General features: G+C 52.2%; 1 protein-coding gene across 1 annotated transcript in view; it reads left to right on the top strand.

Annotated features, from left to right (window-relative positions):
* Positions 1-9714: 9714 nt before the first annotated feature.
* GRK2 (G protein-coupled receptor kinase 2) overlaps positions 9715-13451 on the top strand; it is a 275720-nt gene continuing 271983 nt past the window's right edge. The window contains exon 1 of the mRNA XM_086953270.1: positions 9715-11028. Coding sequence (XP_086809396.1) covers positions 10916-11028 — 113 coding nt within the window. The 5' untranslated portion in view covers positions 9715-10915. The remainder of the gene's footprint in view (positions 11029-13451) is intronic.

The raw sequence follows: 13451 nt of genomic DNA, 5'->3' as shown, positions 1-13451 counted from the left end.
AGTAAAAGTACTCACCCAGCCTTGTGGGGGGGTAAGCCTCACCTCGCCCGGCGATTGCTCGGTGTGTGAGGCCCCGCTCTAGTGGAACCCAAAAGAGATCATGGGGGAACAACAAGTGATTGTATAAACTTACTTGCATACCCCTGAGAAAACTCTCTACAAAAACCTCTATCTTATATGCCCACATGCCGCATTGTTCCGGTGGCCGGACCCGCTAGCCCCACTGGGGACATTGCCAAAACTCTGACCATAACTTATTTTGCCAGACTCTATGGTTATAACCAAGGTTGAACAAAAACAGGGGGACCAGAGAACGGTTACACAGTAAGGATTTATGCAATTTTGCTGACTCAAAAGGGCACCTAATAGATATTACTGGTGGTAGTTGTTTCAATAACAATGTTTTGAAGAGTGGGAGAACTATGTTCTCTAGTGGCCATAGTGATGCTATTATTAGATTTCTTCACCAAAAGGGCCAAGTCAAGAGTGATAAAAATAGGTTAGCGCTAGGCTATTTTGACTAGAGGCAAGTTACACAACAATAGTCCAGGTTGGAATGCCTTACGAATACTATAGCTCTGGACTTACCTATCCGTCGGTACCTCGGGGCAGTCTGCAAGCAACCTGGTAGGTGCCGAGGAAGGTAGGGAGTCTGTTCTTATACTTGTGCTGATTGGATAATGCACACCAATTAATTAATTATCCAATGCAGACTCACCGCTGTTTTGGAATATCGCGGCTCGTCACGGAGTTTTGAAACACTCTGCGCTAGCGTGTGCCCATCGTGCTGATCATCAGCGCATGCCCGTAGGATTATGTCAGAATGCGCAGGCGCAGCTTTCATCCTGCGTTTTTCTTTAGAGAGGATGCGAAAAGGCATGCTTGTTGTTTAATACCGTACCCGAGTGCTCTTGCGCATTCAGTGTTGGAACGCCTGTGTGCGCCTGGTGTATTTCAAGCTTTTGAGCAGCGTCAGCACAAGCCCAGGAACGGCGCCGATTAGTTCGCCAGGAAAGTATGTTGAATATATGTAAACAGGGGTATGCGGAACTTTCCTGCGGTGTATTTCAATCTGAGCGAGTGTGGGCTACATCGAAATAATCCAATCGGACACCAAAAACCTTACGCAGACAGTGTGTAAAGGGAAATTCGTACAGATAGCAGAATCGAGACCTGAGTCCCGATTCAATTATTCATTATAGGGTAGTCCTTCTTGACATCTCTATTTTTCTGAAATCTCTATATTACAAGTACAGATAGTCAGCAAACCCGTAGGCCAAGAGATTTAATCAATCAGAAAAAGAGAAAACTGGTAGTTTAGGGAAGATCATACTTAGGGTGTATTTCAAAAACGAAGTCTAGTTCTCAGTCATTACGAAGGGGAATTTTGTCTTGCCGCTCAACAGATTCGTATGAAGGATGGATTATCAATTAGGCAGTCATGTCTGGGCGAATCTCCCAAAGATAGTGTAGACATGAGATGCCTAAAAGAATAGCAATGATATTAAGAGTGGAAATCGTAGCTGATACAATTCGAGGTACTGAATCTGATTCAAATGTATTCACTGGTACAACACTAGAAATTTGGCAGATGTCTGATATATTATTACTGCCCAAATTGTTATGGTTGGAGGTTGTTTGGTAACAATATAGCCCTGTAGGTATAACAAGTCTAGAGCTCAGATCTGCACCCAGGGAATATTGTTGTTCAGACCTTCTGTGTCAGTCTTAAGTCTGAAAATCCATCTTTGCTCCCTGATGAAAAGAAATCTGGAGATATCCGTCACATGTTGCGGAATCATCGGGTGTTCGAGTATCACCCATCTCATGTCGTCAGGCTGATGTTTGGCACTTAGAAAGTGATTAGTTAGACAGGTAGCTTGTTTCCCACATAGTATGGTGCTTTTGTGCTCGCTGATGCGCAACTTAATTTTGCGAATGGTGTGGCCCACGTATCTCAAGGAGCAAGGGCAAGTAATCATGTAAACCACACGATCAGTGTTACAATTGGTGTGACTACGCAGAATCCATGGCCGATCGGTCCCGATATCTACAGATTCGGTCTTCGTAGTCTGGGGACAAACACTACACGAGCCACAAGGGTAGTGACCACGTACCGGTGGGAGTCCCCAGAGAATGTTGGTTTCAGATGTCAACTGGCGTCTGGGCCGAGTGTGTACAAGGCTGTCACGCAAGCTAGGGCCTCGTTTGAAGGCAAACAAAGGTTGCAGAATCTTCTCTGAGGCAATGTTGAGAATACGCCAATGTTTGCGAACCGTCTTCTGTATTTTATTAGACAGTGTGCAGAAGGTGTTGACAAATGTGAGCCTGTCGGTTACTGGTTTGGCCACGCTTTGGTCAAGCAAGGCATCCCGGTTGACGTTGGAGGCTCTCTTCCACGCTCTTCGTATCAGCCGTTTGGGGTACTCACGGGCCTGGAGCTGTGATGACAAAGCTTGGGCATGTTTATGAAAGAGTACTGGTGTTGAACAGTTTCTGCGTACTCTTAAAAATTGGCCTACGGGAAGATTTTCGCGTAGGGCTCCGGGGTGATGGCTGTCGAAGGCCAGTAAGGAATTTCTTGACATGGGCTTTTTGAAGAGTTCACATTGTAATTGCCCATTGTCTTCGAAGATGGAGATATCTAGAAAGGATAATCTCACTTTACTAGACTCAATGGTGAATCTCAAAAAAGGATTTTGTTGATTGAGCCATGTATGGAAGGTGGTGATCTCGGTAACGGAGCCTCGCCAAATCACCAGAATGTCATCTATATATCTCTTCCACAGCAACACCTGATGGAAAAACGGGTTGCTGTGGTTGAGGACATGGTTCTGTTCAAAAAGGTGAACATAAAGATTGGCGAGGCTCTGTGCAAATACACTACCCATCGAGGTTCCTGAGATCTGAAGAAAGATCTGGTCTTCAAATTGAAAGTAATTCTCCATCATGGCTAGTCTTGCACATTCCATGATGAATGTGACTGGTGTAATACTGTTGAGATCTCGTGTGTCAAGTAGACCTCTGATGGAATCGAGAGTCTCTTGCTGAGGGATACACGTATATAATGACTCCACATCAAGGCTTACCAATAAATCTGTGGATGCATTGAACTCGATAGTAGGTAGGATACGGAGTAAGTCTGCAGTGTCCTTTAAGTAGGTCGGCATCTCTGCCACCAGGGGGCGCAGGAAAAAAGTCAACAAATGTGGATAATGGTTCTAACAACGACCCTACCCCGGAAATGATGGGACGTCCGGGGGGGGGGGGTCGCTGGACCTTGTGAATTTTCGGCAAGCAGTAAAAATACGGCATAACTGGGTGTGTGGTGATCAAATATATTTGCCTCGTGGGGTGTGATCCAACCTTCGGATTCTGCTTCCTCCACTAGTTGTTTAATTTCTAAGCTAAGTCTGGGGGTGGGGTCTGATTCCAACCGTAAGGAGGACTTAGTATCTGCCAATTGTCTTAAACATTCTGCCCGATATGTTTCTAAATCTTGTAGGACAATGGCTCCCCCCTTGTCTGCTGCCTTAATGATAAAAGTATCATCTTGTGTCAGGCCTTGGAGGGTACGTCTTTCTTCATTGTACGTATCACAGATGAGGGGCAGAGGAATGTTACGTAGACCCAATAAGAGACGTGGCATGCAGGGCTATTACCAGAACCAAGGCCAATGGTGGCCACCAGGCCCCTGGGGTTTTCAACCACCTCCTTTTCTACCACACATACAACCGTACCCTCCACAACAATTTTTCCCAGACCAGTCTTTTTTAGGCCGGGGCCGAGTCCGCAGTCGAGGGAAAAGAAGAGGAACACCAACTGTTCGTTGGGAGGCAGACCCATCCTTCCCCAACACAAGGAGCAGAGTAGGGCAGCAGCAACCTACCAACCAGACGGCAGAATGACTGAGCTAGTAGTCAACCTCAGTTCCCACACTCTGTCAGAGAAAGAATAATTGGTCCTTAGCAAGGGATTAGGATACGTACCCACACACACAGGAGACCCTTTCAAATTGAGGTGTGAACTGGAAGTTTTTTTCAGGAAAATACGATTGTACTTTTTCTTTAAAGATAAAGAAAGTGACACCACGACCCAGGAAGCAGGAATTAACAACACAGGACTACGTCCTAAATCTAATTTCACTCCTTTAACCTACCAAGTTCCATCTCAGGTGACAATATTTGAGGAAGCAGTGACCCATGAGGTGATGGCACTCTGCAATACACGAAATAATGAATTCCACAATTTTTCCAATGAAGAAAGCACGTAATGGCTTAAGGGACTGGTCGTGTACAATGATTGCACGATAATGTGATAGATTGAACCTCCCTGTTTTTTGAGCACTTTGTACAGTTCACTTCCTCAAAGTGAGTAGCACTATCCTTGATAATGTTTTCTTTTTTCACAGGGATGAAGAATTAACTTTGGAAACCACACACATATGAGACATATGTCTGGTAGGGTGGTGAACAACCACTGATCCATTTTCTTCGTACTAATTTACTATTGTTTGTTTTGATAAAATTGATACATTTGCAGTAGCACACAACATCTTTTTAGGTCCTGAAGAAAGCCGGGTTAGTAACCCTCTCGGCTGAAACATGTTGACCTCACTATTAGCCAAATGATAGTAAAACATTTTTCAAAACTATCAGGCGGTTTTTAATACATGGCAGTTGGACAATCCCCAATAAACATATTTTTTGTCCCTCTAGTCATTTTTATCACACTTGCACTCTGCACTTGCACTGCACTCCACCAGTCCTTACACCTTGGATAAACATAGAGGCTGAGTCATCTAGAGAGTAAGTGGCCCAGTACCTTTGTACATGTAGTCCGTGTACTATCTTGGCTACATGTGACCCTTCTCTCTTGGTTTTCCAAATGACGAAGCTCCGCCAAATGGCTGTGTGCTATCATTTAGCACCCTCAGTGCCCCAGCCGTGAGGCATCCCAAGGACCCAGTGGGAGCATCTTATCTACTCTGCCTGTGGCTGTGTGCTGTCGTTGGCTCCCTCAGTGCCCCAGCCGTGAGGCATCCCAAGGACCCTGTGGGAGCATCTTATCTACTCTGCCTGTGGCTGTGTGCTGTCGTTAGCTCCCTCAGTGCTCCAGCCATGAGGCATCCCAAGGACCCTGTGTGAGCCTTCCGTCTACCTCTAATAATTTTCTCTTTTGTGTACCTTTTCTGGGTTTCTTCCGACCCTCTCTGCTACCCTACGGGTGCGACGCCCTCTTCCTTTGACGTGTGTGGGTGGTATTTTGACTTCGTCTGGGGGGGTTGAATGTCAGTACTGGGCCCTGTGCCCCTTCTCAACCCCCCAGCCGTTTGCCACCTCGCTCCCTGGTTTGGGGGGCCAGCGGCTACTTCGGGGCGACCAAAGCTGTTCACTGTGGGCTTTCCGTGACGGGGGGGGGGAGGGGGCTTTCTGCTTCCGAGCGGCGTTTGACCTGGGCCCCCATTGGGTCCGGCTGCACCTTCCCCGGCCCAGGTTTCCTCTCGTCATTGGTCTAAGAGAACTCAGAACAGGAAGAATGAGTGGGTCACTGGGTCCCACTTTATAGTCAAAGCAGACCGGACATATCAATCCAGTTTATACAGTCAAAGCAGGGCAGAGATGTGGATCTGGTCCCTGCACTCTCAGAGCCGGGTTGGGCTAGTCTTCATTTCAAGTGTCCTCTGCAGGCTGCTCTCCGGACACAGAGCTTGTGTAAAGTGATGCTGCTCACAGCTGTTCAGTCTCCAGCCTGGAGCACCCAAAACAAAGTCACAAAGAGGTACGATCCTTCTACACCTAGCTGCCATCAATCACATCGAATAGTGATCAGGATAAAGACGAAAGTCAGCCTAACCTAAGGGGTCCCTCACCTTGAACATAGAGACTGCTGCCCCGCCCTTCACTCCCACTATCTACTTAAGGGCAGTCCTTCAGCGAGACTGATCAGCTACCCCTCTCAGCAAATGCGGTACAAAAGGGGGTGGTGATGGACGTCCATCACCACCCACTTTTGTACCGCTTTTGGCTGCCATAAGTGTGGCAGGGTATGCTCAGACGTGAGTCCCTTGCTCACTTTGCCACTGGATTCAAGCAAGCCGGGCTAAAGACGGCTGGAATACCAGAAACCGGTCCTCGGAAGCTTGTTTCCGGTCCAGGGAAGACATGGCTTGGCAGTTCGGGCTGGACTGTTCCCATGAGGCACAGGGTCAGACTGATTTGCATATAGCCATGTCTGAACTGGGGTGGCAGAGTGGGCTAAAGAACGGTGATGGATCAAACCCAGATCTTTTGACTGGGTGTGAGTGTTTGATTGATTCAGATGCTCCGTCCATCACCACCCCCTTTTGTACCCCTCTCAGCAAATGGCCTAACGGAATTTCAAAAGGCACCTTGCCTCCTCTCTCCCCATTTCAGGTTTCCTCCCTCCGAAATGGATCCTACCGGCCTCCATTCCTCTGGCTCACTCACAAACACCAATCATGTACCACGCAGGCCACAAGCCGAAACATGCGCAGCACACACTTGGGGCTTTAGAGCTAGTATCTGATTAGTGCATAGAAGCACAACTTTACACAAGTGAGCCAGTATGCCTCTACTTAGTGCTTCATTTGAGCCTGTGGTTTCCGGTGCTTGGCACTTGTCAACACCAGCGTATAGGCAGTTCGCCACAAGGTGGCGCTGTTTGAGATGACCACAACAACAGTTAATTATACATTCAATTTACATTAAAAATGACTATTACCTGTACGTGAAAAATTCGGAAGAGTGTCAGGTTACAGGATTAATTGGTCCAAATCTGTCCTCTTTGTTCTCGCTGGCCTCCCGCCTGTGCTTCCCGCGAGCTGCCCCTTACGACCTACTACTACGGCGTTCAAATATTTGGGTATATATGTCACGTCGGACCCAAATGAATTCTATACTTTGAATCTGAGGCCACTACTGGACCGTTTCAAATGCGACGTGAAGGTGTGGCGGGCTCTCCCCCTCACACTCCTAGGTAAGGCGGCCCTATATAAAATGATGTCACTCCCACGCTTCCTGTACCTCCTAGAAAATACACCATTTGTGGTCCAGGCATCTTATTTTGAAGCGATAGCTGCGACGGTCTCCGGCCTATTGTGGGATGGAAAACCAGCTCGCACTGCACAAGACAAATTGGTAAAAGACTGGTATGACGTTGGCATAGCACTCCCAAATATCGAACTGTACTATTGGGCGGCCCACCTCAAGCAAATAAATTACTGGCTTCATACCCCTCAGACTGAGCTGGTATACTTTGCAGACAGACAGTGTTTGGAGTCTAGAGGACTGATGGGCAATCTCTACAGCCGCCGGACGCCGTCGGACTTAATAGGCCCTACACGTCATACGGTGCATCTTTGGTACAAAGCACACAGACGCCTTCAATGTTCTGGTATCATCACAAATGACGGCTAAAGCAACATCCTTCACATACCGAAAGTTGGTTAACAACCTTCCTGACATGACGTCCAAACTGAAGTTGAACTGGTCTCGAGACGTTGGCACATTTGACGATTCCGAGTGGCAGGAGGCCCTTTCCTCCCCTCGGGAAACAGCTAAACCCTCCAGGCTCAAAGTAGTCGAACTTATAATACTACACCGCACGTACCACACCACAACGACGTTATACAAGATAGGGAAGGCGTCTCATGTGTATTGTCTGTGTGGGTGTGGGGAAGAGGGGACATTCTACCATACTATATGGAACTGTGGTCGTGTGGCAATGTACTGGACGGCGGCAATGCGTACCATTTCTCAGACTCTGGCAGTTTCCCTTTTGCCTGATCCCCGACGCTGTTTACTGAATGTATGGGAGCCTAATGACTTAACACACCGCCAACAGGATTGGGCCATGTTGGGTATGATGGTGGCGAAACGCAATATACCCCCACCAAGCTGTGGGGCTTCGATGTGCTGCCTACGCTCAGGAACTGGTGTAGGGACATGGATGATGCAATGGTGGCGGAAAAAGCGGTGTTTGTCCACCGAGGATGCCCTGGGAAATGGGAGAAAATATGGGGTGCCTGGAATAAGTTCAGAGGTTATATATGCGAGCCACCACGACTAGTCGAGGATGAGATCACCTCGGACTGAGGGTTGCCACTGTTCTTGTATGAGATACTGTACTGTTGTGTTGCTTCAGATTGTGTCCTAATATTATGTGACTGGAATACTAGATTCGCTTGATTATACCTGCAATGTATATGTTTCGTGATGTCGCAAATGTATGCTTTTTCGCCCTACCTGTTCATTTAATAAAAACAACTTAAAAAAATAAAAAACTATTACCTGCCACCCAAGCAATTCTTAATGTTTTAGGGGCCCGGAATGGTCCGAATTGAAACACTCGTCGGAGTGCGATGGTTAGTGGTTGTGTTGTTACTGTCCAGGGCAGCGTGGCAGGGGCGATGGGCCGTGCAAGCTGCAGGGGTCTCCTGACGAGTGCCCTGGCTGCCTCCACCACAGTGACCGAGACGAGAGGGTCTGGTCACAACGATGCCCCCTCCAGTCCAGGACGTCTCGTGTGTGAGGAGACATGCACGTCCAGGCGTCTAGGCACACAGCAGATGAGAGCAAGGCTGGGGCAACATCAAACGCCCGGATGTCGGGTCCACGCATCCGGGCACCCAGGGCAGGGGAACACGACTGTGCGCCATCAAAGGCCCCAAGACCATTCCAAATGCCACATTTCACAGTACTGCCAATGTGTTTAGTACTAAACCCCCTCAAGTGCTCTTTGAAATCTGTCAAAATGTAAGCGCTATGACTGGCCCATTGCGCCTAGAATGCAGTGTTTGAAAAAACCCTTGGGGGAATGTGAGATAAGGACATGTTTGATGATGCGTGACGCCACCTTACAGCAATATGTCGCAAGACAGACCTCCCAGCACGAAGGCGCCCTGATGCCAGAATAATTACACACTGAGCGCTACAAGAGTGCTACGCAACGAGAACAATAATTACTGGACGGTAATTGTTTCGTATTCTGACCTCCCCATGCCCCCCCCCCCCCCCGTATGTGACTCGGACCCATCTTTTGACTTGAGACCCTGCCTCGCCGCCCCCTTGCTGACTCCCCTCTGCCTCCTTCTGTTATCTCTTTTGTTCTCCAGCTGCCCCCCTCCCCCCGCTGTCTCTGAGTTTCCCCTCTAATTTGCCCCATCTCTCCCTTTTGCACCTCACGATTTTGCCGTCTTTTATATTTTTTATTATTTTATTGTATTCGTTTTTACACAGTTTGTGAGTACGCCCCCTTGTCATTGTGTCCCGCTCTCACCTTTATCCCCCCCCCCCCCCACCGGATCCCCTGGCCTCCCCCCTCTTTGTTTTCGCCCCCTCCCCCCTCCATCTTTTCTCCCCAGTTTCTGTGCTCAGTATTTTTGTGTCCCTTTCTCTCTTCTCTGTTGTTGCTGCTGCCGCCCTTCCCTCTGTTTGCCCCCACCCGCCCCCCGCAGATCATGCCCCTCCCCATTTTCCCTCCCAGTAAGTGCCGGGTGTCATTGTAGCGCCTCTATCTCTGCCCCCCCTCATCGGTCTGAGCCCCGCCCCCTCCTCTGCCCGCTGCCAGCAGGGGGGGCCCTGGCCCGGCCGGGAGGCTGCGCGGCCCCTTTAAGAGGGAGCCTCCGCCTGTCCCTGGGACTGAGAGCCCTCCTCCCCACCCTCCTCTTCCTCACACAGAGCGAGCTGCAAAGAGGAAGAGGGAGGCAGGCTGGCTTCCTGCAGGCTGGAGCCATCTTCACCCCCAGGGAGCCCCCGCCCTGGCTGCAGCCCCTGCGTCCTGCCCTGGGGGCCCTGAGCAGGATCCCCCCCACGCCCGGGAGGGGGCCGACTCCCCAGAGTGCACCTGGCTCTGAGCAGCAGCACTAGCAGACCAGGGGCCTTGGGACTGAACCCCAGTGTGCACCTGACCATCACCGCCAGCAGAGCAGGGGCCCGAGGGACACCCGGGACGGAGCAGGTCCCCCACTCTACAGGGGGCTGACCCCCAGGGTGCACCTGAGCAGTAGCACCAGCAGACGAGGACCCCGAGGGACCCTCGGGACTGAGCACGACCCCCACCAGTGTGCACCAGGCTCTGAGCAGTACCACTAGCAGACAAGGACCCCGAGTGACACCCGGGACTGAGCAGGGCCCCCACTCTACACGGGGCTGACCCCCAGTGTGCACCTGAGCAGCAGCACCAGCAGACGAGGACCCTGAGTGACACTCGGGACTGAGCACGACCCCCACCAGTGTGCACCAGGCTCTGAGCAGCTCCACCAGCAGACAAGGACCCTGAGGGACACTCGGGACTGAACCTATCACCGCCAGCAGAGTAGGGGCCTGAGGGGGACCCCCCCAACTGTGCACCAGGCTCTGAGCAGCACCACTAGCAGACACGAGGCCTGAGGGGGCGCCCAGGCTGATCCGGATCCCCCAGTGTGCACCAGCACTCAAGGGGTCAGAGGAACACCCAGGACTCAGCAGGACCCCCACCCAGGAGGGAGTGACCCCAGGGTGCTCCAGTGCAAGGGACCAAAGGGGCCTCCCAGTCTGAGCAGAGACCCCCATCAACGTGTGCACCTGGCTCTGAGCAGCACCACCAGCAGACAAGGGCCTAAGAGAGTGCACCTGAGCAGCAGCACACGGGGCCTGAGGGGGCCTCAGTAGATCCGAAGGCCCCCCCTCCCCAGGACTGTGCAGAGACCCCCACCCCTGGAGGGAGCTAACCCCTGCTGAACACCTGTGCAGCTGCCCCAGGGGGGCAGGCAGGACCCCCAGCCCACCCCTGCGGGGGAGCCCTGCCCCGGATGAGCCTCGGGCCCTGAGCAGCAGCACCCAGGAGGGGGCTCTGGGGAGACCCAGGGGGGTGACGGCTGTGAGTGAGGAGGAGAGGAGAGCAGACAGCCAAGATGGCCGACCTGGAGGCAGTGCTAGCAGATGTCAGCTACCTGATGGCCATGGAGAAGAGCAAGAGCACCCCGGCGGCCAGGGCCAGCAAGAAGATCGTGCTGCCGGAGCCCAGGTGAGACCGAGGGGACCCTGTGCACGGACAGCCCCTCTCTCTGTGTGCATGGAGAGGCCCTCTCTCTGTGTGCATGGACAGCCCCTCTCTCTGTGTGCATTGGCTGCCCCTCTCTCTGTGTGCATGGGCAGCCCCTCTCTCTGTGTGCATGGAGAGGCCCTCTCTCTGTGTGCATGGACAGCCCCTCTCTCTGTGTGCATGGAGAGGCCCTCTCTCTGTGTGCATGAACAGCCCCCCCTCTCTCTGTGTGCATGAACAGCCCCCCTCTCTCTGTGTGCATGAACAGCCCCCCCTCTCTCTGTGTGCATGGACAGCCCCTCTCTCTGTGTGCATGGACATCTCCTCTCTCTGTGTGCACGGACAGCTCCTCTCTCTGTGTGCACGGACAGCTCCTCTCTCTGTGTGCACGGACATCTCCTCTCTCTGTGTGCACGGACAGCCCCTCTCTCTGTGTGCACGGACAGCTCCTCTCTCTGTGTGCACGGACAGCTCCTCTCACAGCTCCTCTCTCTGTGTGCACGGACAGCTCCTCTCTGTGTGCACGGACAGCTCCTCACACTGTGTGCATTGGCTGCCCCTCACACTGTGTGCATGGGCAGCCCCTCTCTCTGTGTGCATGGGCAGCCCCTCTCTCTGTGTGCATGGGCAGCCCCTCTCTCTGTGTGCATGGGCAGCCCTTCTCTCTGTGTGCATGGGCAGCTGCATGGACAGCTCCTCTCTGTGTGTGCATGGAGAGGCCCTCTCTCAGTGTGCATTGACAGCTCCATGGACAGCTCCTCTCTCAGTGTGCATTGACAGCCCCTCTCTCTGTGTGCATGGACAGCTCCATGGACAGCTCCTCTCTCAGTGTGCATTGACAGCCCCTCTCTCTGTGTGCATGGACAGCTCCATGGACAGCTCCTCTCTCTGTGTGCATGGACAGCCCCCCCTCTCTCTGTGTGCATGGACAGCCCCTCTCTCTGTGTGCATGGACAGCCCCTCTCTCTGTGTGCATGGACAGCTCCTCTCTCTGTGTGCATGGACAGCTCCTCTCTCTGTGTGCATGGACAGCTCCTCTCTCTGTGTGCACGGACATCTCCTCTCTCTGTGTGCACGGACATCTCCTCTCTCTGTGTGCACGGACAGCTCCTCTCTCTGTGTGCACGGACAGCTCCTCTCTCTGTGTGCATGGAGAGGCCCTCTCTCAGTGTGCATTGACAGCCCCTCTCTCTGTGTGCATGGACAGCTCCTCTCTGTGTGCATTGACAGCCCCTCTCTCTGTGTGCATGGACAGCTCCATGGACAGCTCCTCTCTCTGTGTGCATTGACAGCCCCTCTCTCTGTGTGCATGGACAGCCCCTCTCTCTGTGTGCATGGACAGCTCCTCTCTCTGTGTGCATGGACAGCTCCTCTCTCTGTGTGCATGGACAGCCCCCCCCTCTCTGTGTGCATGGACAGCCCCCCCCTCTCTGTGTGCATGGACAGCCCCCCCCTCTCTGTGTGCATGGACAGCCCCCCCCTCTCTGTGTGCATGGACAGCCCCCCCCCTCTCTGTGTGCATGGACAGCCCCCCCCTCTCTGTGTGCATGGACAGCCCCCCCTCTCTGTGTGCATGGACAGCCCCCCCTCTCTGTGTGCATGGACAGCCCCCCCTCTCTGTGTGCATGGACAGCCCCCCCCTCTCTGTGTGCTTGGACAGCCCCCCCCTCTCTGTGTGCATGGGCAGCCCTCCCCCCCCCCCTCTCTGCGTCCCACAGGGCGCCCCTCCATGCATTGTACTCTCTATCCATTGCCTACACCTCTCTCTGCTACACAGAGGACCACCCCTCCTTGTATTGTACCCTCTATCCACTGCTACCCCAAGGCCTGACCCCTCCCTCTCCATGTACAGTACACTTCATCTATTGCATGTCCCTCTGTGCTGCCTCTGATGCTTACAAGTCTGTGTCTGCCTCCTGCTTCTGATGCTGTGTCTGCCTTCTGTCACCGAGGCCCAGGTCCGGCCTCTGATGCTTAAAGGCCTGGGTCTGTTGCCTCCTGTCTCGGAGTTCAGGTTGGGTCTTCTTTCTTGGATGCAAAGTCCCAGTATTCTTTCTCCTCTTGTCTTTGATGCTGAAACCTGCATCTCTCCTAATGTGTCGATGCTCCGGTCCTGTGTCTTCTTACTCCCCCTGTCTCTGATGCTCCGGTCCTGTGTATTCTTACTCCCCCTGTCTCTGATGCTCAGGTCCTGTGTCTTCTTACTCCTCTTCTCTCTGATACTCAGGTCTACTGTCTTGGGTCCTGTTTCTTCTTACTCCTCTTGTCTCTGATGCTCAGGTCCCGTGTCTTCTTACTCATCTTGTCTCTGATGCTCAGGTCCTGTGTCTTCATACTCCTCTTGTCTCTGATGCTCAGGTCCTGTGTCTTCTTACTCCTCTTCTCTCTGATACTCAGGTCTACTG

The sequence above is a fragment of the Lissotriton vulgaris genome, chromosome 1_2 (assembly GCF_964263255.1).
Source record: "Lissotriton vulgaris chromosome 1_2, aLisVul1.2, whole genome shotgun sequence".
NCBI lineage: Eukaryota > Metazoa > Chordata > Amphibia > Caudata > Salamandridae > Lissotriton > Lissotriton vulgaris.
Note: the sequence above shows the minus strand (reverse complement) of the source record. Positions and strands in the feature narration are given on the sequence as shown.